Below are 27,291 nucleotides of genomic sequence, written 5' to 3'. Positions count from 1 at the left end.
GGAAGGACAGGGGACTCAGGGTTGACGGGGCTGGGGGATTCTGCCCAGCAGGCAGGGGGCTCTAGGCGCTTCAGCCCCACTCTTGCTGAAGGCCAAGCCCAGGCCGATGCTTCCCACAGGTCTGAAGCCTCTAGCTGCACCCCCTGCCACAGGACAGAAGCCTCAAGTCCTGGCAGGTGCCCTGGCTCTCGAGCCTCTGAAGATTATCGTATGCGGCTCAGAGGGTCAGTAAGTTTGGCCACCCCTGGTATAGCACCTTTCATCCAAGTATCTCCAAGTACTTTGGAGGCGATGGGCCAAGTCCATCCCTAGATGTAAGTCCAGAGAAACCAAAGGAGTTGCACCAGAGATGATTTTTACCTATTAATATGTCTTCAGACCACTCTTGTGGAGTAGAGAAAGAGGGAATATTTCATTCCCCAATGAACTCCAGCCACCTCTAGCCGTGGAATGCTACAGATGTTTAACAGCTCACAGCAATGCTACACAACAGAGTTAGGGCAGAAGGTGATGAATATGTAGTATCCAGCAGAACTTGAGGGGGGTATATAGGGAGAGAGAATGTAATTACCAAAGTTGAAATATGGTCAGGGCAACAGTTTTGACATGGCTGTATTCTTACAAAATGCTCCACGAGATCTTCAGTGACCACAAGTGGTCTGGACCTCAGCTTTAGGTCTCATTTGGAAGACGGCATCTCCAGCATCACAACTGCCCTAGCACGATGCTGGGGCACTGATTCAGTACTGACGCAGAGGGAAGAACATCACAGCTAGGATCTTGGACAGTACACATCAGACTCATTTCCATTTCCCCCCAAAAATGTTTTTTAAGTTTTCAACACTGAATGGTTCCCTATTTGACCAGAACAGGACTAACTGATGTATCTACTGCAGACTTTGGGAAATACATTTCCACAAATAGCTGTGGTTCTTCAGTAAATGGATGTTAATCTTTAGTGATCAAATGGTCTTTATTTCTCCCTAGCATTCTGGGTTTGGCTTGGTGCAGAATCTGCAAAGACACTGGCCTCTTGTCCATGCAGCAGGTCTGACTCTTGGAACCTGATCTTTGTCCACTGCCAGCAACTACCACTTACTAATGAAATCAGTGAGGTTTTTATTCTATACCAAAACCAAACCGAAAAGGGTTAAGGAACTACCTAAATGGCAGATGGCACCACAGCTGCTTTCCTGTAACCTTCAAAATCACTTTCCCAAAGAAGGAAGGTTAAAGGACAGTAGTATCAAGAGATGATGTCTTCAGAATGCCGAACTGCTGCCAATCTATGGAGAACTGGCAACAGGCCCTCTCACAGAGGAGCACTGACAATCTCTGTCAATGCTTCACCAGTCCCTGTTTTGACCTGCCGTGGGAGCTTGAGTCCGTCTTGCAAGTTGGAGTGCACAACATTCTCAGGAATTGCAGTACCTTCAGGATATGTAATCAGTATGTTTCCTTATACTTTGTTCTTTGGTTCAGCAGCATAAACAAGAAAATGCCAAGAGGATACAGCACTCTTTTGGCGCATTCTCATGTCTAGCCACAAGAACCACTATGAAGTCATGATTTCCCCTGAACAGAAAGTTGGAAAACTGCTCAGACAGGACTGTATCCTCAGTTAGTGTAAACTGGCATTGGCTTTATGGAGCTATGCTGATTTGATTTTGCCCACAATTTTTTAAAAGTAAAAACAAGGAGAAGATAGTGATGTGCATGAAGCAATATCAGTTCCTCCCAAACCATCCCCTTTGTTAGCTAATATTAGACTGATAATTCAACTGCCAGCTTGTGTGGGGCAAATTCTCTAGAAGTATGGAGCCTGGGGGCACATGCAAATTCCACAGACGGGGTGCACATGCCTAGTTAGGTGATTAGCTTACAATCTGCATGAACGTTTGCTCCATTTGCACATGCAACAGCAGTAACTATGTACACATTTGTGGACAAGGAGTCTCCATTTATTAAAATGTGATCCTGTTTCCACACATCAGGAGAGAAGAGCAATGAAACTGAGAAGGCCTCCCCCGCCCCGGCTTTTTCAAGATGAAGGAGTTGTTCTCCAGGCACAATTCATCTTCCAGTGTCTTACTCTGCCAGGTCAGTGAAACCCAGTCAAACTGGCCACTAAGAAAAGCTAACACCGGAAGCCTCTGAAATGAGCTTCTTCTAATTCTGCAGCTGTAACTGACTTGCGCACACCTTAACTATCTCATTCCCATCCTCAGGAGCTAGCGCTACAGTCCAGATCTTCATTTGAACAATGGGAGCTAGGCACCTTAGAAGACCTGGGCCTAAGTACTATAACAAAAAGATTTTTTCTCTTTAAAGCTGTCACAAAATTATAGTGGTGACAAAGATGGTTAGATTTCACCTGTATAAACAGGCACTGATCAAAAATACGTTACATAAACATAAGGGCTTTGCAAACACAGGCCTTTGTTCCTCTGATGAGAGCAGAGGATACAACACTTATTTACCTCTACGTGTGAATCTGCTGCTTATTCATCCCTTAAATCCTTCAATAAAGGCACCGTCTGCACATTCCTTTTCCTTTCAGCAGAGCTGTTCTGCAAGAGCTATGGTGGCACTGACAAACACTCCAGTGGAAATCTTATGGAGACTTATAAACTGTGAGTTGTCAGCACACGACACAATAAAACTCTGTGTTCCATTTCAGGTGACCTTTAATTCAAATCCGTTCAATCCAAAGGTTCTCACAGCTAACGTGTGATGCCTGTGCTAAGAGGATGAAGTCTCAGAGAATCTGAATTCTTTTTGATGCTGCCAAGTCTATTTGACTCCTTTCGCTGCCCTTCCGTTCTTTGAAAGCAGTTGCCATTATGACACAATATCTCCATCTGGCAGGGTGAATAAGCAGATCCACCCAGAGCCATCAAAAAAGAAGTGAGTCAATGCTGGAGATTTAAAGAAATATGGTGAGATCTCATTTCAAGCTAAAAGGATTGCTTTTAAAGTATTAAAACCATTGCAGTTGCACAAACACCACGGAGGCTTGCAGCTCTTTCTATTCATAAGACATATCACTGTTCCTCAACCGGCTAGTTACTCTCTGTCACTTATATATCATTGCTATGTCTGATGTTTAAGGCCCAAATCCCACCTCAGCACTGGGGGAAGCAATAGCTAATGACGCTGTGCAGCAGCAAATCCACCAGCCCTCCTGCTCTTCCCCTGGCTCACCCTCTCCCCCACAAACCCAGGGGAAGCGGAGGGAGCCATGTGGGACCGGGCTCTGAGGATTGCAGTGGTGCCGTCCCCTTGGCAAGGTTCCACAAACCCTGGTCCCCCCCATGCACAGAAGAACCACACCTGTTCTGCTGCAGTCATAGAATCATAGAATCTCAGGGTTGGAAGGGACACCTCAGGAGGTCATCTAGTCCAACCCCCGCAGTCAGCAGGGCCGCCCAGAGGGGGGGGCAAAGGGGGCAATTTGCCCCGGGCCCCGGGCTCCGCAGGGGCCCCAAAAGAACAGCTGAGGCTCCCGCCTCCACCCCTCTCCTGGAGCCTGAGCGCATCAAGCGGCATCCTCAGACAGCGCCGCAGCGTGTCTCCAGCGGGGCCTGAGCCCCGCCCCGCTCAGAGCCGCGTGGTGAGGGGGGCAGGGCGGGGCTGCGAGTTCCAGGCTGAGCTCAGCTCCCTCCGCTCGGCGTAGAGCTCGCAGCCCCGCCCCCTCACCATGCGGCTCTGAGCGGGGCGGGGCTCAGGCCCCGCCGGAGACACGCTGCCGCTGTTCTGCGAGGCACTGAGGCTCCGGGTGAGGAGGGAGCCGGGGGTAAGAGGCTGGGGGGTTGGCTAAGGGGCAGGGAGTCCCAGGGACAGTCAGGGCACAGGGAGGGGGCAGAGGTTGGGGGGGTGGTCAGGGGGCAGGGAATGGGGGGTGTGTGGATTATGGGTGTTCCAGGGGGGGTGGATAAGGGTTGGGGCAGACAGGGAGCAGGGGTGGGGTCCCAGGGTGGTGGTTGGGGGGGGTCTCTGGGAGACGGTGAGAGGACAAGGAGCAGGATGGGTCAGGGATTCTGAGGGGGGCAGTCGGGGGCAGGAAGTGGGTGGGGGTCAGATAGGGGGCAGGGCCAGGCTGTTTGGGAGGCACAGCCTTCCCCACCCTAAAGCTCATTCAGCAGTTTGGGGCTTTCAGAAGAGCCAAGCTGTTAGCTTTTCCATTAGGGCTGCCATCCCTTTCACTTCTCAAATGCCAAAGTATAGTCTACATGTAATTTCAGTGCCATAGGGAGATTCATGTCAGGGGAGGGTAGTAGCTTCATTTAAAATTAGCCACTGGGGGAGGGATCACATGAGAAGAGCAATATCCTTCCCAACCCTACCAAGGGAGACCCCCCCTCCCCTGCATTCCCTGAGGCTTCAGAGGGGTTAATTCAGTGGTTCTCAAACTTTTGTCCTGGTGACCCTTTCACATAGCAAACCTCTGATGCGACCCCCCCTTTATAAATTGAAAACACTTTTTTATATATTTTACACTATTATAAATGCTGGAGGCAAAGCAGGGTTTGAGGTGGAGGCTGACAGCTCACGACCCCCAGTAATAACCTCGTGACCCCCTGAGGGGTCCTGACCTCCAGTTTGAGAACCCCTGGATTAATTTAATTTTAGCACCCTGTGTCCATTCACATGCATGTGCTATTTTGAGCATTTCAGTTTTGACAACACAGGCTCATCCCAGATTCTGGAACAAGCTCAAATGCTCAGTTTGTGGAGTATGTACATAAGCTATAGTAAAGAAAAACCCACAGTAACCTTCTCCAGTTTGTGAGGGACCACATGGAGCCAGTCTCTAGGAAACAGATAAATGCATGGAGATTAAGTCCATTAATGGCTATTAGCCAGGATGGGTAAGGTCCCTAGCCTCTGTTTCTCAGAGAGTGGAGATGGATGGCAGGAGCGAGATCACTTGATCATTACCTGATAGGTTCACTCCCTCTGGGGCACTTGGCATTGGCCATTGTCAGTAGACAGGATACTGGGCAGGATGGCCTTTGGTTTGACCCAGTATGGCTGTTCTTATGTTCTAACCTAAATGAACCCAAAGTTATGGAGACAGATATGAGTCAAGGAAGCCAGCAGAGTATCAGAAACCTGGAAAAATCTCTGCCTGGATGGGCTCAGGTGTTTGGTTACAAGCTGAGGTGGTTCAAAAGTTTTGGATTTTTTTTTTAAGCAGAATTTTTTTATTGTTTCTTTAAACAATCAAATACAGCAAGAAGCAAATATTTGTCCACACACTTTTGAAACCTCAAAGCATATTCAGGTTTTGGCAGACTAATTTCAGCTTTTCAATTAAAAAACCACAACAAATTTTGAAGGAAAGCAGACATTGTCTGTGATTTTTTTTCTGCTTTTTAAAAAGCCCTAGTTTTCGATCCAGAAAAAGTTTTGATGGAAAATATTTGTCCAACCCTTTTAATGAGCTTTATGCCTTTTAGCACTAGCTGATGCTGAGAACCGGTGATACCTTGTAAAGAGGTTTTCTCAAATCTGGGTTTGTGCCGAAATGCGGAAGGTTTATTTTTCCCAGGGACACCTGTGGAGGGGAGCAAGTGGGGCACTTTGCCGTGGGCCCCACAAGGGCCCCCAGGAGAATATAGTATTGCAATTTTTTTATAGAAGGGGCCCCCAAAATTTCTTTGCCCCAGACCCCCTGAATTCTCTGGGCGGCCCTGGCAGTCAGAGCCCTCTGCACCTGCTGATAAGGGATTCACCACTACAGTCAGAGCAGGATCTCCTGGGGTCAGTGCCCTGACCTAGCAGAACTTTCTGTAACAGCGGTGTTTTTCCACAGAACAAAATGAAAGCATGTAGTCCTTCCATATAGCACTGCTGTGGGAAGGGTAAGGAATAGGATATTTGCTGTGATCCACTGTGTTATAGAATAGGTACAAACAGGGGTGTATAAATTCTAAGTATTCTATTTTGTGAGCTGGTAGGGCTCAAATCAAGTGCACTGGAAAGCTAAGCTTTCTGGCTTTCCAATGGCAGAAAGGTTTCATTCCTAGCCCCACTGGCATGTGAAATATTAATACAGCTGGCTTCTGACTTTAGAGCAATGCCATTGTCAGTCCTTGTAACTACAGAGTCACTATAGCATCGGCATCATGGTGAACAAACAAGGTTCATTTAGATTTGCAGCATTTCACGTATTAAAACATTACAAACAACAATAACTGGTGGCAACTGATTGGCTCTTGTGCTCCCAGCTGTTACTTACCTGTCAGTGACTAGGAAAACTTGTTCTCAAACTAACAGACAAATCCTGCCCTCCAGTGCATGCACAAGGCTCTAAGAGCTCTCAGGAGCAAAACCTGGCCCTGGGCTTCATTAAGCAGCGTCACGTACCTGAATACACGTTCCAGTGCACTCCTTGCAGAGACTGCAGGACAAAGCCCATCTGCTTGCCGGGATATGCGAGATCTTTGTAATGGGTTCCATTTTTTCCGGGCATCCGATGCTAACCTAGTCACGACACAGAGTACATGTGTTTGTACCATCACGCATCTTCCCTGGGATAACGCAGAGCTTGATTCCCTGAGGTGGCTAGAATGAGAGGATTTTCTAAAAGCCGTCTCTCCCATCACCCATCATGGGACAAAACTCAGCTCTGAAGATGAACGGAATGGCAGGAACACGGAGGGTAAGGCCAAATACCAGCTCTGAGCTGACTCCTCTCTGGTGTGTTGTTATCGATGGTGATCTGGTGTGATCGAACCCAGCTGGAGGCTGGGCATGTCTGCTCTCCCTGGCAGAGCGCAACAGGGTGGAACTGTCCCCTAGCAATCCAGCCTGCGCGAAGGGCGGTATGTACCTGAGCTGCCCCAGCAGGGTCACAATCTGTTGCTGCTCCCTTTCTCCAGGGGGGAAGTACCTGAGGCAGCCTTTGTGCTGGTGCAGCTAACTTCCCCCTGCACTGGCTCCTGGGCCTCAGCTGGCATGCTGGGGGCATGTGGATCTCAAGTGCCATCTATTCCCCGCCCCGACCACCCACTCCCCACACACCTGTGCAGGAGGTGGCATGGCAGCTGGGCAGTGGCTGCTCCCCTTCCCACATAGACTCTGACATGTGGGTGAGCCACGCAGATGAACAAGGGAGCTCTTTATGCACCCTCGTGCCCCGGATGGCCATGTAACAGGGCTTACGCTTGGGCCCAAAGTGATTTAGCCTGAACTCTTCTTTAAAGAATTCCACATACCCATTGCTGTATTGTTCCTTATGTATCCACTTACATTGTACTCTTACTCCACATTACTCTTTATTTCTCTACTAAATGCGGATGCTGGTACATGTGTGACTCCATGCTGTTCTATTGGCACACCATGCTGACGGACTAGGAAATACCACTAAGCCATTGCTCGAAAACACACCCTCCAAATCACTTCCCTTGCAGGAACACATGTGCTGCATGCAGTCAGAGTGCAGAGTGCCATGCATGCATGCATTGTACATGCACCTAAGTCATCTATCAGTTCACTGTAATAAAAAAACCCTACATAGTCCTCCTGGTAAAGGATTGCTCAGTAATGTGGAGAGATTAACACTGAAGTTGTGATATAAGCAAGAATGACATTCCCCAGGGGATACAAGCAGAAAGGGTAGGTACAGACAGCAGGATGGTAGGTACCTGCTGTTGGTTCACTCCCATGCCTTGGCATCTTGCTCTTATATTGCCCAGACTTTATGAGCACAGCTTGGAACTGCTACACAGAACACGAGTGAAAGTTCTGGGATCAGTGCTGGAAATCACCAGGGCTCTGATTTCCAAAGGTTTATGTATAAGGAGGTTTAGGTAGTTTCAAAGGAATTTGGGTGTCTAACTCCACTGGCTCCTTTGAAAATGCCAGCCCAAGTTACCTGCCCCTTACCACTGAACACTTGAATCAAGTGATAATAGTACAGGGTTGTTGACTGTACTGGGCACGCTAAGACAAACTACAATCCACATCCCACCCACATCTGGTGAACACGTTGAATAAAGTCTTACTTCTGGGATCCATAAGGCACAGCTAACATGGACCCATTTTGTCCCGCTCCGGGTGGGTTTCAAAGCTCCCCCTCTCTTCGGGCAAAGTAGACACTTTGGCTGAACTCCAAGGGCACAGGTTCGACAAAGCCAGTTCCCAATGGGAACTTTTAGGATTCCATAGCAAGCCTACGCAAACACAAGAAACATTGCATTAGCTATACCACACACTGCTCTGCAAGGGCACCCCACCAATATACTCATGTATTTATTCATTTACTTGCATATTTTTATATGGGTGGCTTAATGCCATGGCATCTGGATATTGTCATAACAATTAAAAGCAGACATGAATCAATCAGCGACAACTGGTTTAAATCAATCAATCTATCTATCTATCGGATTTGTATTGATGTTGTGCCCCTAGAGATATGCCATGTAGTTTAATTAAAGGCCTGAATACCCAAGCGTGTTTGCATCATGCCAGCCAGCAGCAGTGCAGGCTTCCCAGTGCTGCTCTGCTAACATGTTCTTGAGAGACTAGTTCTCTCACAGGCCTTGATTTCTCTGCTGAGATCATCAATGGAGCGGGCAAGTGAAGACAGCAGACTGAAATGTGGACATCTGTCCATCAGGCACTAGACTGAGACCATAGGCTCATGTCACACAGGCTACCGAACAGCTGCCAGAATAGCAATAGCTTTCAGTCCTTCCAAATCTGGGTCCTATTCAGATCAGTGACCTAGAAGTGGAGGGTGCTCTATCTCATTAGCAGTCCCCTGAATAAGACATTTTAAAGTTTAAAGGTAATAGAAAACCAATTATGCTAGGACTGGCAGCATTCATTTCACTGATCTCCCACATGACAGTTGGTGATGCTGTGCTAAGACAACCTGCCCCCCTCCCCCACGCAGATAAGCGAGAACATGGCTTTTGCAGGTCCTCCACCGGAACCTCTGCCATTCAGTGAGTTGCATATACTTAACAGAAAGATACAGCCAAGCTCTAATCCGAGCAGCATCAGAATTCACAAGGTGTCCTGGATATTGTGCTTTCCCTTCTGGTGGGTTGAGAGGTGTAGTTGGCTTGTAGGTTAGTATGTCAATCATTCCAATTACTTCAGTGCCTTTTAAGAAAATCCAATACTCTCTTTCTCACTTCCATGCTCATTCATCCTGGAAGCACAGTGTTTGAAGAGCATGGATTTCATTGGCCAGAGGTAAAGTTAGAAGAACAAACTCTTAAAGAGAGAGGAATTCCCACTCAACTGCCTTTAATGTTCATCCTCCTGACATTCCCGTTTCTGCAAATGGCACAGAAGCAACATCACAGCACAGTGTTGTTCTTACACGGAATAGCCATTTATGAGCTGCACACTGTCTCTTGCTTGGAGGTATGAAAAGGAGCTAACTGCAAAATCTTCAAATGAAAATACATTTCCCTTGCGAAGTGGACATCGGCACTTCTTGGAGATCTCCACCTGAGATCAGCCTGAGAGGGAGATGTACAAAAGCACTCTGAGGTGCACAGACCAAGATCAGCTCATTCCATCTTCCCATCTTATCAAAGTCTCTGTCTCTCATTTTTAGAGGGTTCATAAAATCTGATGGCGCACAGAAAATGATGGTGACCCGCTGTGCAGGCAGGATCAGCCCTTGGTAGGTAAGATACACAGGGGCGAGACAGGCTATCTGCTCAGCCTGCCTGCCTGATGTGACGGGCCATGCAGCAGGAACCAGATGCTGCTCTTTCCAGAGGAAACACAGCCCACCTGACATGACAACTCCTTCATTACTGGGGGGTGTAACCATGTTCTCTCATGGGAGTGGGGAAATCATGGCCCGTTAGCACTGTGTGAGAATTCAAATAGAGGTTAGAAATGTGTGATGGGGGATGCAGCGGGACAGGGCATTAGGTAAGGAATAGACTCACAGGGCCCGCTACCCTGATGTACACTGGCCAGAAAATAGCTTAGAGTTAGTGTAAAGGTCTGGCAGGAGACTTAGCTGATAATTTAAGACCTGATTCAAAGGCCACTGAAGTCTATGGAAAGGCTCAACTTGTCTTCAGTGGCATGGGATCAGGCCACTGGAGTCTAATTCTGCAGCCCCTACCTGTGGAAGAAGCTCCCGCCCATGTGAGTAGACCCACTGGACCCTATGAAGCCCCTATGGCTACTCGCATGAGTAAATGCTACTTAGCTGCCACATTCTGCTTTCAGGCGGCCATGGCACATACATTGAAGAGCAAAATCCTCCCTGATGTTGGCCTCCATGCCTGTGTTATATGAGGAAGGTGCACATCCTCCACGCCTGTGTTGCACGATGAAGTCATGCTGTCTCCATGCCTGTGTTGCATGGGAAAGTCGCGCTGCCTCTACGCCTGTGTTATATGGAGAAGATATGCTGCCTCCACGCCTGTGTTACATGGGGAAGGTGCACAGCCTCCACGCCTGTGTTGCACAGGGAAGTCGTGTTGCCTCCACGCCTGTGTTATATGGGGAAGGAGCACTGTCTCCCTGCCTGTGTTAAACACGGAAGATGTGCTGTCTCCATGCCTGTGTTGCACAGGGAAGTTGTGCTACCTCCATGCCTGTGTTGCACGGGAAAGTTGTGCTGTTTCCATGCCTGTGTTGTATGGGGAAGGTGCACTGTTTCCATGCCTGTGTTGTACGGGGAAGGTGCACTGTTTCCATGCCTGTGTTGTACGGGGAAGGTGTGCTGTCTCCATGCCTGTGTTGCATGGGGGAGGCGTGTTGTCTCCATGCCTGTGTTGCACGGGAAAGGTGTGCTGTTTCCATGCCTGTGTTGCATGGGAAAGGTGCGCTGTTTCCATGCCTGGATTTTCCACCATAGGTTTGTAATGAAAATTCTGAATCATCTTGATATTCTGCAGAATCTGATTCACTGATGAAAACCATCCAAAACATCCTCCTACATTGACAACAAGTATCTTGAAAGCTCCCCCATTTCCCAGAAGCTCTGATACAAATACTGCCAGCGAAGTTCAGCACCAGACCCATTTAAAGAGAGACACCTTCAAATACTGTATGTAATCGAATCTAAAGAGGTATCCTTCGTTTACACCGGATGCCTCAAACTCAGCTAATCAATATCTATATCTGATGGCTGACATGATCTTTGTGGACCTAAATAATTTTCTTTCCCTTGAAGTGACAGTGGGTAACATTTTCAAAAGCACCAATGTGATTTAAGAGCCTAAGTTCCATAGAAACTCAATGGGATTTAGGTTGTTAAGTCATTTAGGTGCTTCTGAAAATTCTACTCAGTTTGGCTTTTTTTTTAATAGGAAAATTGGCTTCTCTAGAGCATGTGAGCATACACACACCCACTCACACACACACCCTCCTGCACAAAATGGCATGCACACAGACATACAAATGAGTGCACAAGATACTATCATATTTCTTCCTTCCTCACAGCAAGTACTTGGAGCGTTAACACTCAATTCTACAAAACAAATATTCAGGCAAAAAAAAAGAAATCCAATCCAATCCAATCCTGCATTCCGACAACAGGCTGGGCTATAAACCCTGCCACGTGAGAGAATGTTACTGAATCTGGGTGGTTGCTTATACACACAGTGCAATGCTATAAGATCAGCGTCACAGAAGAGAGATGTGAGGAGAAACCTACTGGTCATTCCTTCTGGCCAATGCAGGGGGGTTGCCTGCAATGCACAGACTAATGCTCTGTCCAGTTCTGCAATAAGCACACCTCAACTGATGCATAAAAGAGACCCTCTGTAGCCACATCTATATTCTGGGCACTCATGGTCATTACAGCTCCCATGGGAGCAGTTTAATGGGGAGAGAGAAAGAGCTGGCACATTAAATGGAAAGGGTGGGGTGAAAAAGTAGCAAAGAATAGGAGGTAGCAGACAAAACAAGAAGACAAAAGACTGCAGAATAGTTAGGGAAAGGCACAGCCTATGATAAATAGCAGTGGGTACAGACAAACACAGGGCAGGGAAAGGTAAGAAGATAGACAAATATTAGATGAACAGAGAGTCTATGAACCCCTCTTTTGGTCTCTGGATGTGCCAGGCACGGTGTCATGAGGCAAAGCGTGTCCCACTATGAACCTAGGGATGTGCACTGTGTACCATGCACTTGTGAGGTTTGCTGCATCACAACCAAACCATGACATCTTTACTCGTGTTTTCTGCCGTCTTTACTCAGACAAAGCCCTGCAGGATTCCAAGAGAGACTTACTAAGTCAAAGCTGAGAGCCAGCTGCTGTTTGGCCCATAGGCAACGTGTGGGGCAGGGGTGCAAGGAACCTTTCCTCCTAATGCATGTCCCAGGGAAGGAGTAGGCAGAACTACAGTCCCTCTGCTCCCTCCCTACTCTGTGGAGAAGAGCAGAGAGAGTGCCAGAGCGCTCGTAAGTGGGCAGGAAGGTGAGGAGGAGAATGCGCAATGATCTGCCCCTTCCATAGCAGCCTGGTTTGCATTCCATAAGGCAGTGGTTCTCAGTCTCTCCAGACTACTGTACCCGCTTCAGGAGTCCGATTTCAGCCCCGGGCAGCAGGGCTTGGGCTTCAGCTTGTATCTTAGCTCCGTGGGGTCCCTGCCTGCCACTCCTAATGCCAGCCCTGCACTTGCAACCTCCCTAAACCCATCCCGCAGCTCCCCTGGGGGTCACCACCCCCAGGTCGAGAAACTCTAATATAATATATAGAGCAGTATAAACAAGTCATTGTCTGTGTGAAATTTTAGTTTGCACTGACTTCGCTGGTGATTTCTATGTAGCCTGTTGTAAATCTAGGCAAATATCTAGATGAGCTGACATCCTCCTGAAAGACCTCTGGGTACCTCAAGGGGTACACGTACCCCTGCTTGAGAACCACTGGCATAAGGAGAGCAATACCGGCTGTGCCCACTCCTTCGTGTTGCTTTGTGCTCTGCATTCCCATTAAGGCACAGTGCCTCTCAGGTGTGTGCTCTGGGTTCCTGCAGCTCTGTACCACCCCGAGTAAGGACCAAAGAATTCCGCCCCGTGCACAATCCTTTCAGAGAAGGGACCCCAGGAAGTTTATCTGAGGTGCAGAGGTGGGGTGAAAGCTCTCTGGTCACAGCAGGAATGGCAAAGGGTGCCCAAGCCAGCACCATGCTTTGCTATTTCAGACTTTTAATGTCAAGCCTGTGTTTGTTCTAGCTAATCAAAGGCCAGATACACGCATCAGGCTGAAAGCGCTGGCCCACGTACGACGAGACGTCGTTCACCTGGTGCACGCAGACGTTGCACTTGTCACAGAAAACCATCTCGTTGCCATCCTCTCCCTCCGGGGACCGGCACACGTCGCACACCACGTCCTCGTCGTACTCAATGCCCAGGCCCTCCTCCGTCTCAATGGCAATGTTCATGTTCTCGTAGCACATCGTCTCCAGCTCCTCCAGCACTCTCTCCAAGGTGATCTCATCCAGCTGTGGCTTTTCTGAAAGGCAAGAGGCAGAGTAATGACACTGATGCTTCACAATTAAACCAATCTTGCTTCTTAAAAACAAAAGGCCACCAGCCCTGCTGTCCCTAGGACATTTTGCCTGCTGGGGTGAAGCAGGCAGAGCCCTCCCTTTGGAGAGTCTTTGCACAAAGCCGTATTTCACAAAGGAGACACTTTGGGCTTTAACTTAAAAGGCGAATTCATGACGATGATAAGATCTGTGATTCAGAAAACTGCTGCTTCTAACTGTGGATACAGTTTATGTTTCAAAATATTGCTGCTGGCAGAGAGGAAAAAACTCCATTCAGCTGAACCAGTGCGGATAATTAGGTCTGACAGTTTAAATGTTCAAGGAGACAAGTGTTGCAAAGATGCTTGCTGCAGGAAGGGCTCAGACAAGCTTTGGCATTGCAAAGTCAATGCTTTATTTGTTAAGACTGTGAAAATTGACCCTTTAGTGCAGATGTGGGCAAACTATGGCCTGCAGGCCACATCCGGCCCACGGGACCATCCTGCCCGGCCCCTGAGCTCCTGGCTGGATGGCCCGGCCCCTCCCCCAGCGTCCCTCCCCCCCAACAGCCATGCCGTCGCGAGTGCAGCTGGCTCTGGCTGGGTATCGCGGCTGTGGCCTCCTACTGCTGGTAAGGGGGTGGGGGGCGGGGGTCCTTTGGGGCAGTCGGGGAGGAGGGGTAGTTGGATGGGGTGGAGGTTCTGGGGGGACGGTCAGGGGATGGGGAACAGGGAAGGTTGGGAGTGGGAGTCCTGGAGGGCCTGTCAGGGGGTGGGGATATGGATAGGGGTCGGGAGGGCAGTCAGGGGATAGGGATCGGGTTAGGGTTGGATAAGGGGGTGGGATCCCAGGGGGCAGTTATGGGCAGGGGGTCCCAGGAGCGGGTGGTCAGTACAAATACAGTCAGAAGGTCAGTTACACGGGAGGTTTGGGCTTGTATTTGTTGTCTCACTTTTTGTACTAGCACCTCTAGTGACAACTAGTGGCGAGGACACTTCCACCAGAGGCTTATCCTCAGAGACAACCCCTAATATGGGGATGATACCACTTTTCCATAGTGACTGTGACATATCCTTAATCACTGCTACCATGGGGATACTACCCCAGTAGCTTGCTGACAGTGAAATGTTGCCATTGCTGAACAGCATTCCAATGAATTCAGTCTCTCACCATCTTCCACTTCAGGTGCTTCTTCCTAAGCCAGTTCCTGCCATTGCACGGACGTCAATAAGAGTTCAGCTCATTGATCAATGGCAGGACACAGCCCTTTATCTTCATGGAAAGTCTAAGTACACAATAACTGTGGTTCACCTTCCCCTATTTGCAAATAATCCTGCTGCTCCCCCACAGAATGCTAAGGATATTTCCATGAAATGCAGATTTTTTTTTGCTTAGGAATTCATCTTCTCCTGTTGTTTCTCCCCTCACCTGATTGTAAGATCATAGCCGTCTGCACAACAACTAGGATGTTACAAACAGCATTTGGTCACTTCAGGTAATGAAGGAAAGAAAAAAGCAAAATTAAAAAAACATCCACAGAGTCTATGTGATGTTTTCCATGAGGCGCGAGAACGCAGAATTTTAACAAAACCAACACACATAGGTCAGGAATATTTGTTAGTGGTATGGAGAAGGTGATTTCCAACTAAACATTGAAGGGCTACAGTAGCAATTTAAGCTTTGAACTCTAGTGGGCTAGATTATTTAATATATAATAGTGATCAGAGGGGGGACCTGTCATATGTACAAAGGCAACAGCGGAACTTGACTTGTGATGCTTCAGTATACCAGGATTCCTTTATTTAAAAACACAAAACAAAACACTGCAATTTTCGACAATTATAGTAACAAGCCACTTCAGTTTACAACAGAGTAGCTACAGTGGTTGGGACCATTACTGTAGATTACTGCAGAGTACTTGTTATAGAGGTTTTCTACCTTCCCTGCTGCTGGGCAGCAGGGGAACAATTCTTGATTTTTAAACAGTGAAGGGAAAAAGACAAAGATAAATTCATGTTAAAAAGTTAAGTGGCTATATGGTGCACAGTTTTTGTATGCTGAACTAACATGGAACCAAATTCTGAAGTTCTCACCCAGGGCTAAATTTTGAGCCCAACTGAAGCCAGTGGCAAAGCTTCCAGGAATATCAACATGACCAGGATTCAGCCCCATGTCCTCAGGCAAAACTCCCAATGGCTTCCAGAGGAGTTTTGCTAATAAGGCCTGCAGGATGTGTTCCTTTTGCACCAAGTCCCAATGATCCAATAACATGCTGGAAAAAAAACCTCTCAGGTATTGAGGGCACATGTAGGGAGAAGTGGGCAAACAAACAGGCCATTGTCTGGCTTTTTAAGTTCTCCTCCCACGCTCTTCCACTGGCACCGTTTTCTTTGGCCTGACAAGTCTATGCAAACTTCTGGATTGGCATTTTACACATCTGTGTCAATCTAAGCCAGTCAATCCCATTCCCTATCGGGGCCCTTTCAAGCGCTTGAGTTGTTATGCCACAACATGCAAAGAAGCCTGACGTTACCTGTTTTATTGCGAGCAAGCCCACTGGATGGATGTGTGATCCTTTCAGAGCCCAAATCTGGCACATGGTGCCTCACAGGCATTTGGAGAGCTGCAATCATGTAACCATTTCAAGCACCCTTCATTGGCAATCTGGTTCACGACGCCTCATGCTTCAGAGCTTAGATGTAGCCAATACCTTGGGTTGGGAGTTGCACCACCACAGGGGATCGCCAAAAGGGAATGTGCCATCCTTAAGGATGGTGCACCTTATTCTTCCAGTGCAGGGAGAGTGGGTTGTGTGAAAACCTGGCTCATTAATTTTACTTCGCCAGGGTCCCTTTAGGAACAGACCATTTCAACAACTTTGTTATTGGAGCAAATGTTTCAGCCTCTGTTTTTCACTCTTTCGGAAATGAAAGTCACTATTAAAATCTCTTTCTGTTCCTTGGGGACAGAAGCAGAAGAGTTTTCTGCATATCACACCTGACAGAGCCGGCTTGCTGCGTCTAGAGCAGCCTCTGAGCAGCTAAGAAATGACTATGAAGAGTATGATTAAGTGTTTGCTATTCATGAAGTAGGGGAAAGAGGGAAGGTGGTTTCCATAGGAAACCTAAAACTGACCCAAACTCCGGAGTCAGGATCACATTGGCACCTGGAGAGTACCCATTACACTCCAAGTGGAAACAAACTTCTCATAACTGCAACTCTATATTCCTCCCCCATCTGTTACAGCCCGTTTTCCTATGCAAGGTTGTACATTTTTAATTGATAGTGATACCCTGTCACTGCCAGCCTAACCCACAGGAAAGGTCGTGTTGATGTCAAACCTCTCCCACCTCACTGCTTAAAAACCAAATGTCCTACTTAGCTTTGAAAGCGAGTCTGACTTCAATGGAGCTTTGGACATGCACCCAGGAGCAGAATTCAGCCTTTGAACGGCATGTGGAATTTACAACACCAGTAATGAATCAGCACTCGCTCATCACTTTTTTAAATGTTTCATTTTTTAGATGGCATATCTATGAATCATGCATAAACAAACATACATTTTGGTACTCCTGAGGGCATTCTGTGCCAAAAAATTAAAAATTCTGTGCACAATATTTTAAAATTCTGCAAGTTTTATTTGTCAATAAATAAATGCAGAGACTCCAGCATGGCAGTGGGGACCACTGGCCACACAAAAGTGGGAGATCACCCTGCATCTCCCCCAGCACCCGCTCCTGGGACACGGATTCAGCGGTGAGGCTGCACCCAACCCTAACATAACACGAAGCCTGGACCTGCCCCAGAAACACCCTGGCCCTGCCCCTCTGCACCAGGTGCACCAGGTGTGGGGCAGACAGGCTCAACCAGGCAGGATCCAAGTATGAAGGGGCTCAGTGTGGGGGAATCCAGGTGTGGGGTGAGAGGGTTCTGTGTGGGACAATCTGGGTGCAGGCAGCTCAGTGGGGGGGTCTAGGTGTGGGGGGATCTGGATGCACAGAGGTTCGTTGGGGGGGTTCCAGGTGCAGGTGCAATGGGACTCTGCAGGGGCTTCCCGGTGAAGGTTGTTGGGTCTCAGTGGAGGGGTCTGGGTGTGGGGGTCTCAGCGGGGGAGTCTAGGTGCTGGGGGAGTGGGGCTTGGTGGGGTGGGAGTCTGGGTGCAGCCAGCTGGGGGTCAGTGGCATGGGGTCTGGATGTGGGGGCTCAGGGCGAGCTCATTAGTGTTGGGGTTTGAGTGCAGGGAGCTCAGTGGGGGTGGTCTGGGTGTAGGGGTGGGGGCCTGGAGGCAGGGAGTCTGGGTGCAGGGGGGCTCCAGATGCAGGGACTGAGGTTCAGTGGGGTGGGGTTTGGGTATGGAGGGTTAAGAGGGTTCTGGGTGCATGGGGTGAGGCTTGGCAGGGGTGTCTGGGTATGGGAGGTCCGGATGCATGGGGTTGGGTGAATGGAGGAGCAGCTCCCCATACAGTGACCCCTACCCCTGCAGCTGAGCGAGCGGGGGAGGAAGCTAGGGGAGGTTTCTGGGGATGGGTTTGATACAGCCCCAGCCACTCCTTGCAGGGGAAGAGGAAGTCCCATCCTCTCCTGCCTCCAGCTCAACTGGGACTAGAAGCTGATCCTGTCTCAGGGTAGGAGCCATTGGCTGGGATGTCCCCAGCCCCGTGGTGATTTACCTCTCCTCTGGCTGCTCTGGGTGCCTGAAACGATGTACCTGCACTGCTAGGAAGTGGTGCATAACTGCTCTTGCAGCTTCCCTTTGGTTCCCTGTCAGAAAGTCATTTTTCTGTGGGGAAGCAAAGAAATATGCAGGGGACATGAATTCTGTGCACATGCAGTGGCACAGAATTCCCCCAAGAGTAATTCAATATAGATGTAATTACATGTGGAATTAGTTTGCCAAGCTCTATTCAGAATACCATGGAGTCTACTGAAGTGACAATTTTACTTGATGTGTACAAAGAAATTAATGGCTTATGAATCACTAAACATTGGGGCCTGAAGGCGAAGTTCTTTTTCATTTATGCCCTGTTTATCTTCTTCTGCATCATATAAAGTTGTCACTATTAAGCTCCATTCATAAAATTGTCTTTTTGGCAGAGAAAGTTGCTATCTGTATTGCGTGTCCAGCAAAATACAAAAAATACCCAACCAAAATATCCCATGCTGTATACAATGCTGATACTGTTATTTTCAACATGGCATGATGAAAAAGGAAAAAGTTTCTGATCTTGGTGACACTGAATAAGTCCAATGAAGTCCATGGAATTATTCCATATTTACGCACATAATTACTGAGATCAGAATCGGGTTTATGGATTCCAAACGTAGCTCAAGAGAAATAGGTTTTTATTCAGTTAAGACCTACTGGCAGAACCTACACTGTTCTGACTATGAACCTTGACCCTGACCTACAGCGACCACGTCTGGAAGTGAGTGTTTAATATTCATGCCTCTATAAACACTGCCAGACTGGGGGTCCTATTCAAAACACTAGCCAAGAAGTAAAAGGCTCTATGTCTATTACCCTTTCCATGAGGCCATCCAGATCCCCTTCTCAGATATTTGAATGCTGAGTATGCTGGGGATGGCCATTTCTGATGCGTGTCCTCATGGAATTTCTAACTAGGCCCATTTATACACCAAGTAAGTTCAGCACTTTTCATATGAGCAAACTAGAACTTCTGGGTGTTGATATGAACTGAAATGAACCTGAACAGCTTGTCAGGGTCACTCATTCCCAGTCATTATCTGACTGTCTGAGAGTAAGAGATACAGGGGCAAGTCATCCTATTAAAATACACCTGTGGGCAGGAAGGAGCCTGTATAAATGGCCAGAATGCACTGCATAGAATCATAGATTATTAGGGTTGGAAGGGACCTCAGGAGATCATCTAGTCCAACCCCCTGCTCAGAGCAGGACTAATCCCCAAATGGCCCCCTCAAGAATTGAATTCACAACGCTGGGTTTAGCAGGCCAATGCTCAAACCACTGAGCTATGTGTGGAAGTGACAGGAGATGAGGATAAGCCCCATCTTTCCCTTTACAGGAACGTCCTGGATTTGGGGCTCTGAGGATTCAGTGAGGGACAGCGAGGCACAATCTCCCGCCTCCATTATCTTACATGACGCCTCCAGTGCTGCCCTAATCTCATGTTCCCAGCAAAATACAGGCCCTCACCATGCCTACACGGTCCCATCGCCAGCAGGACACTTCAACTGCCAGCTTACTATAGGAACTGGCAAGACATTCTGCCCTCCCCGCCTCTGGTATATGTGTGGATTAACTTGTGGAAAGATCCCCAGAATCTTGGGGAGTGTTCGGTGCTTCTATTAGATGGACAACGTCCCTTAGAGGCCATACTCCTTCCCTCGCTGTGGTGACAGGAACCTCATCCTCCTGATGGGATGATGCTGTAGAACCTATGCAAGTTGAAAAGTACAGTTTCCATGTCCTCCTCTGGCAGTCCACGATCAAAGGTGAAGCTGATAGCCTCTTCCTTCCCAGACTGGGACACCACTGCACAGGCCAGGAGGAGAAAGCGGCCTCATGAACCCAACCAAACTAAGCATCCCACAGAGGGGAAGGAAGGAAGCGGAAGAGGTGGAGGAGTTGTCAGACTATAACTCACTCCAGAAGGTCTCCAGATATGACTTAGAAAAGGACAACACATACCTGTTATTTGGACCTGGCTCCTAACATATATGTGCCTTCTGGGCGTGTGACAGGGAACTATTCTACAAAGACTCATTTTCTCCCTATCCACATAACTGTGGGGTCATGTACACCACTGACAGATTCCTAAGGATCCCATCATGTTCCTCTACTAGAATTAACCTTTTGCCTCATCCCCATCAAATCCTGGAGGCCCCAGTGCTGTGGGTTACCACACTTCTGACTCAGATGACAGCCCATTTCTGTGGAGAGACTAGAGGCCCAGTTCTCATACATTTCCCTACAGGCCAACCCACAAGTAGCACTGACTCTACCTCGTCATTGTGAGGTCAGCCATAGCCTCCTTGTCAGATTCTGAAGGAAGTGGGAGAAAGGTACTAATGGCTCACGGGATGAGAGCCCCTTGAAGTGACTAACAACAGCTACCACAAACCCTGGAATAACAATACTTTGCACTTACAGGGATGTAGCACCTTTCAGCTGAAGTTCTCAAAGTGTTTTACACACACTCATTAAGGATGTGTAAATAGGGTAGGTAAATATTATTTGCTCCATTATAGAGGTAGGAAAACTGAGTCTAAGAGGTAAAATAACTCATCCAAGTCACACAGGAAGTCAGTAGCATAGGCTGGAATAGAACTCCAGGCTTCCCAGACACCAGTGTAACTACTAGACACATTCCCTTACACACCCCAGGTGAAGCAGTGACATTCTTTTGCTGAAATACATTCTCTACCTTTCTGTATTCTACTTTGAATTTACTTGGTATGCTGGGGCAAAAATATTTAGGAGGAGCCACCTTTTGCAAAACTGAGACTTATTGCCAACAAAACTGCACTCTACTAAAATCAATTTACTGAAACAATAAATAAAACAGCTATGAACAAACAAGCAGTCAAAAAGCTAACAGAATGTTAGGAACTATTAGGAAAGGGATAGATAATAAGACAGAAAATATCATAATGTCACTATATAAATCCACGGTACATCCACACCTTGAATACTGCGTGCAGGTCTGGTCACCCCATCTCAGAAAAGAGATATTAGAATTTGAAAAAGGACAGAGAAGGGCATCAAAAATGATTAGGGATGTGGAACAGCTTTTAAGCTTCCATATGAGGAGAGACTGAAAAGACTGGGACTGTTCAGTTTGCAAAAGAGACAATTAAGGGGGGGATATAATATAAGGTCTATAAAATCATGAATGGTGTGGAGAAAGTGAATAAGGAAGGGTTATTTATCCCTTCACATAACACATGAATCAGGGATCAGCAAATGAAATTAATAGGCAGCACATTTAAAACGAACATAAGGAAGCATTTCTTTACGCACCGCACAACCTGTGGAACTTGTTGCCAAGGGATGTTGTAAAGGCCAAAAGTATAACTGGGTTCAAAAAAGCATTAGGTAAGTTCATGGAAGACAGGCCCCTGAATGACTATTAGCCAAGATGGTCAGTGACACAACCCCATGCTCCGGGTGTCCCTAAACCTCTAACTGCCAGAAGCTGGGACTGGACGACAGGGAATGGATCACTCGATAAATTGCTCTGTTCTGTTCACTCCTTCTGAAGCATCTGAAACTGGCCACTGTTGGAAGACAGGATTCTAGGCTAGATGGACCATTGGTCTGACCCAGTATGGCCATTCTTATGTTCTTAATCTTCAAGACAACAGGCTGTGCCATTAGTTGGTTCACAAACAATAAACCTTGGCATCTCTCTCTCTCTGTCTCTCTCTCTCTCTAAATAAACAAATCACTGTCCCACTCCCGTTTTTCTTCAAATGAGTTTTGCAAAACAGTCGAAAGTCGATCGTTGCTCCTGGGTCTATTATAATCTTTGACAAATTAGAAATGGAAGAGCATAGACTCCTTTACGAGCCAGCAAGGAGAGTATTCACGCACCGGACTGGAAGCCAGGGATTCATGAGATCAAATCCCAGTTTTAACACTGTTTCCTTCTATGGCCTTGGGCCAGTCACTCAGAAAATTGTCTGCTTTGGTGTCTCCATTTGTAAAGCTGGGATAATGATCCTTAGTTACCCCACAGCGATGTTCTGAGAATCAGAGCAATCTGAAGATGAAAAGTGCTGTCTAAGTGCTATGTATTTGTAGGGTTATTTTCTTATCAAAATACATTTCTGTAGATGTTCGGTGAAGAGAATTCTAGTTACTAAGTGATCCGACTGCACAATGGTGATGATGTAGACTGAGCTTTTCGAAGCACTTCAGGGGATTTAGATACATAGCTCCTATTAATTACAATGGGAGCTGTGCATCTAAATCCCCTACGCAGCTTTGAAAACTCAGCCCAGTGTCCATGTGGTTGTCATTCATTGGTGTTAAGCGGCGTGGGTTCTGTTCCTGGCTCCACCACAAAATTAACACGTGACTGTAGGAAGGTCACATAAGCTCTACGTGCCTCAGCTCCCCGTTTGTAAAAAGGGGAGTAACAATACTTCCTTCCCTCCCACGGGTGCTGAGAAGTGCTCAGGTACTGCTGTGATGCACGGCACAGACACGTCAACAAATAAAGTGCTCACATTTTATATTAAGGTATCATTTTATAAAGGGTTAATTATTAATAAATGTTTCAATAACTGATTAATTAATTGTTATAGACTCCACCAGGTGAACAGTTTGCTCATAACTATGGCTTACAACAGTCAATAAGATCTTCTACTTAAATGTTTATAACTATCTACAACCCAAACTATCCATGTTCTACAACATGCTTATGATATCTCATCATCATATGTGAACCATTTATAAATGGAACTTTAATATACAATGTGACCAATAAAATAAATAATAAACATACAATCTGCATATGAGCTAAACACATGCAGCAAAACTTCTAGGTATTTTGTTATAATCATATCCTGCTAATACACTTAAAAGATTTACAGGAACCAATTATCACCCTTTATGTCACCCACTGACATCAATTATTGCTCAAATTTCAGATGATGGCAAAGTGTTTTAGAAGCCACTTAATAATCTGCTGTCTTTCTGCAATAATGCTTTTCACTCGCAGAGCTGTCCTGGGGCACTTCTGATTAAAGCTACATCCCTTCCACCAGCCAGGCTCTGAATATTGTTTGAAACTGATGCATTTATTTTAAAGAGTTTATGTAAATAATAAACAACTACACAGAAAAACTGATCCTGCTTAAAACAAATAAAATCAAGAGAGCTAAAACCTACATTTCCACTGTTGATCCTACTAACCTATTTGTAAGGTAACAGTAGGGGGGTGCTCCTGCAAGCTCTGTCTCCGTATGGAGTTAAATCATCGAATGCTTTCATTTTCAGGGGGTCACCTCTGCAAATGGTTACGGAACAACTACCTGCAAATACTTCTAGCTTCCCTAGCAGGCTTTGGCGAGATAAGCTGAAAGGCTAAAGCTATTTTCACACAAAATTAATTTGGATTATCATTTTAAGTATCTTTCTTTTTTCTTTTTTTTTATTCTTCTTCCCTTGTGACCCACTGCCTAACTTTTGCCATTTCTGGGACAGATTCTGATACCTTCACTCATATGCAATTGTACATTACTCCCTGAGTAATCTGGCTGTAGCTAATGAGACTACTCACGGAGTAAAATGCTCCTGAACTGGAATACGAGTTTCGGAATCTGACTCTCAGAGTCGTCCTTCTAACTTTTTTCATGGGCAGCCCAGAAATAAAACAATCAGCCCAATAAAGCTCTATTGGCCCATTTCTGCTCTCAGATAAGCCCACGCAGGTCTTCACTAATTGGATCTGGGTGGAACGGGGTAAGTGGAAACTGTATTGACTAGTGGATAAAGCACTAGAGTGAGGCCACCTGGACTCTAATCCTGGTTCTGCCATTCTCTAGCAAGTCACTTATTTACCACACCTCTCTGTGTGTTCGTTTCCCCTTCCACATTGTGCCTGCCTTCTTTATTTAGACTGCAAGCTCTTTAGGGACGGGACAGTCTCTTACTATGTGTTTGTACAGTGCCTAGCACAATGGGATCACAAACTCAGCCGGGGCCTTTAGGTGCCTAGTATCATCATGGTCATTAAGAATCCATCCCAATGACTGAAATAAAAAAAGAAGGCAAATCCATTTGCAAAATGGCGTTTGCTCTGCTGGTCGTGAATAGTAAATAACGAAAAGCCACATTTTGTTCTCATTTACACCAACGGAGTTAATCCGGACTGACACTGCTGTAATTGAGACAAGCATCTGGCCCTAAATCTGTTCTCAAGATACTTCCACGCTGTAGATATGCATCCACTCTGTGTACTAAATGTCCTTCACTTGTAAATTGTTAATACAATGAGAAGTGGTGGAAGATTTGCTGGTTTTTCTATTATCATCAAACAAGTCCACCTTTAAAATGATTGTGCAATGAGCTTATGTTCTCATTCACGCACACAGTACCCATGAATGCTTTTTGTGGGCTGCCGTACAGATATGTTATAAAACAGCCCCAAACTGGCAAGATTTCTCTAAAACAAAAATCCAAACAAACAGAGCCTGAATTATTAATGGAGATAAGCTTTCTCAACTGATTAACAATAACTACCGCAAGCCTGGATTCAGCTGCAGAGCTGAACATCTTTGTGAAACCACACAACGTGGGAGCTCTGCATATGGATTACACAGGGGTAAATAGTCCATTATGGCCATTAACAGTAGATGACTAGCAGAAGATTCCAGTGAAAGCCTTTGTACATTAACAATCCCTTATGGCAGCAGGATGGTGGGGAGGCAATTAAAAGGGGGAAGTCAGTCAGTCAGTCATTTAAAGGAAATGGAACCCACTACAAAAAGGACAGGGCTCCACACCTCCCACTGGGAGCGGCATATGTGAAACATACTGCATTGTGGGGACAGAAGGCCCCTTGGTATCTTCATCCTACAGATGCAGAAGAATCCCTCTCCCAAATGGTATGAGCAAAAAAACAAACAAAAAAAGAGGTCTTAATACTGCTCTCACTCACCCTAGGGTAAATCAGGATTAAGACCAGAGAAGTCAATGGAGTTACACCAGTATAGAACCAGGGTAAGCAAGATCTGAAAAAGACCCAGGAGACAGCCAATGACAGAAGCACTGGGATGGGGTTAGTGAAGGGAACTATATATCAGGAGTCCAGGGTTTTATTTTTGACTCCACCACTATCCCAGAGTGTAACCCCCTGCCCCTCTAAAGGGGGATAATAAATCATAGCTATTTCACAGGGCTGTCCTGAGACCCACTAGGGTTGATTCTCCACTCCCTCACCCCAGTGTAAATAAGGAGTAGCTTCACTGAAGTCAATGGAATTACTCTAGTGTAAAACTTGGGTGAGCGGAGACTCAGACCTAAGGCTTCTGAAAGGCTATGAGATCCTCAGATGAAAGGCCTGATGTGAATGAGAATTAACCACTGGCCTGCTGTTGCAGCCTGTGTAAGATAGTGGTGTTCCCTGGGACAATGGCACTTTAATGAGATACAGTACATAGCTAATGCCTCACAAACTATAACTCTTACATAGAGCAGTGGCTTAGTGGTCTAAGTATCAAATCTATAACACTTAAACTGCCACAAGTTCAAACCCTCAAGTCAGTTTTCTTCCTTCTGAGATGATTAACTTGATTTCCATACTGTTTAGGGTTCAGAAAGAGAACAATATAGCTATGTCCTAGTTAGGAGTGTAAGTCTGGCTATAGTATATTCCTTTCCGGATCTTACAAGAATCAGATTTAGATCCAAAAAGACAATAATATCCCTTAAAAATCCTGATGATTAAAATCATATCTAGTGAAGCATAAAAATGAGGTAGCAGGTTCACTTCCCAGTGAAAGCTCAGTGAAGAGACTCTGACCGATCAACTGTTTTGTTTCATGCCCCCACTTTGAATGTCATCTGGGAACCTTTCTCTAAAGCCTTACGCTCCATTCCATCGGCTGTGCAATGGTTCTATTTCCAAGGGAAAAGGTGTTTGCCTAATGTGAGGAAGTTATTGGTAGTGCCTCTAATCAGCTGTTACCGTTAGCACAAGTGCAGTGATCAGGGGAATCAGACCACTTGTAGGCAGAGCTGTGGCTCAGTAAACGCCCGCTCAATTTAATCTCTGCTGCCCCTCCCAAAGGGATAAAAAATGGTTAATTAAGCCATATTGGAGATTGTGCAACGGATTGGAAATTTGCTCAGAGAAGTTATGAGCTGAGCTTGGGCTCTGCACCAGCTGACTGAGGTGTGTCAGAGTCATTACACTCAGACAAAGGCTGGCTGAGTTAACCAAGGTGACCCATGAAAGCCAACTGTAATACAGTTATGTTATAATATACAGGTATGCATATTATGTTGATAAGAGCAGGCTCATAAGAGACTGGATGGCTTAATGGAGTGGTTATTGGCTACAGTGCCTTTCCCTGCCAAGTCACTAGTTTGACTGCAGCTCACGTTGGAAGTGACTGAAAACCATTAGCCTTTTCGTAACAAAAGGCTCTAGCTGTAATGCCAGGTATTGCTGCTGACCCGTGTGACTCCTCAAGGAACACCCCAGGCTTCAAGAACTGGTCACAGGAAGGGGAGCGAGTTCTAACATCAAGTTCTCTTCAAAGAGAATGTCTTGCCATCTGTCCCTCCCATATATATCAACAGGGCTCCTGCTCTCACATGGGGAGAGTGGCGGCTCTCAGGCCTCAGGGCTTACACAGGCTGCATGCTTTCCGGGTTCTCGTATTAGAACAAATCAGTGGAGGGTGGGTTCTTGGGGTGTCATCTGAACCTCCAGCAAAGAGCCCGTTTTGATCCCCCAGGTATAAATTTTGTACAATCAATGGGAGATGCACATTCTCATACTGAACGGCTGAATTTGGCCAGCTGGGCAGACTTCACCCCAGTGTAACTTCACCAACCTCAGTTTGTTCCAGCAATGTTCACTTAAGATGGACTTCACCTCCCTTGACTTGAGATGTTCTAATCATCACACAGACATATCTTACACATATTACGATGAATTCCTATCCCATCCCCACTACACCAGGAGTAAATCTGACCCAGGTGGTTCTTGCTATCCCTATAAAACAACACGAACACCTCAAGTGCCTACGGTAGAGCTCTGAGTGTAGAGCCCACAGTGAACTTATATAAGCTGCATATACTGTATGGATTAAGTTGAGGAATACTTAG

At 46.6% G+C, this 27,291-nt stretch overlaps 1 protein-coding gene across 7 annotated transcripts in view; it reads right to left on the bottom strand.

The window, feature by feature from the left end:
- Nucleotides 1-27,291, bottom strand: part of JADE2 (jade family PHD finger 2) — a 210,528-nt gene that overhangs the window by 30,446 nt on the left and 152,791 nt on the right. For 6 of the 7 annotated variants that reach the window (XM_045026036.1, XM_045026037.1, XM_045026034.1 and 3 more), the window contains 3 exons: nt 13,239-13,450; nt 8,013-8,180; nt 6,373-6,489 (listed from right to left, as the gene is read on the bottom strand). In XM_045026036.1, coding sequence (XP_044881971.1) covers nt 6,373-6,489; nt 8,013-8,180; nt 13,239-13,450 — 497 coding nt within the window. Of the gene's footprint in view, nt 1-6,372; nt 6,490-8,012; nt 8,181-13,238; nt 13,451-20,136; nt 20,412-27,291 lie in introns of those variants that run through there. The other variant, XM_045026039.1, reaches the window with a different exon arrangement.

This window comes from Mauremys mutica, chromosome 8 (genome assembly GCF_020497125.1).
Source record: "Mauremys mutica isolate MM-2020 ecotype Southern chromosome 8, ASM2049712v1, whole genome shotgun sequence".
NCBI lineage: Eukaryota > Metazoa > Chordata > Testudines > Geoemydidae > Mauremys > Mauremys mutica.
Note: the sequence above shows the minus strand (reverse complement) of the source record. Positions and strands in the feature narration are given on the sequence as shown.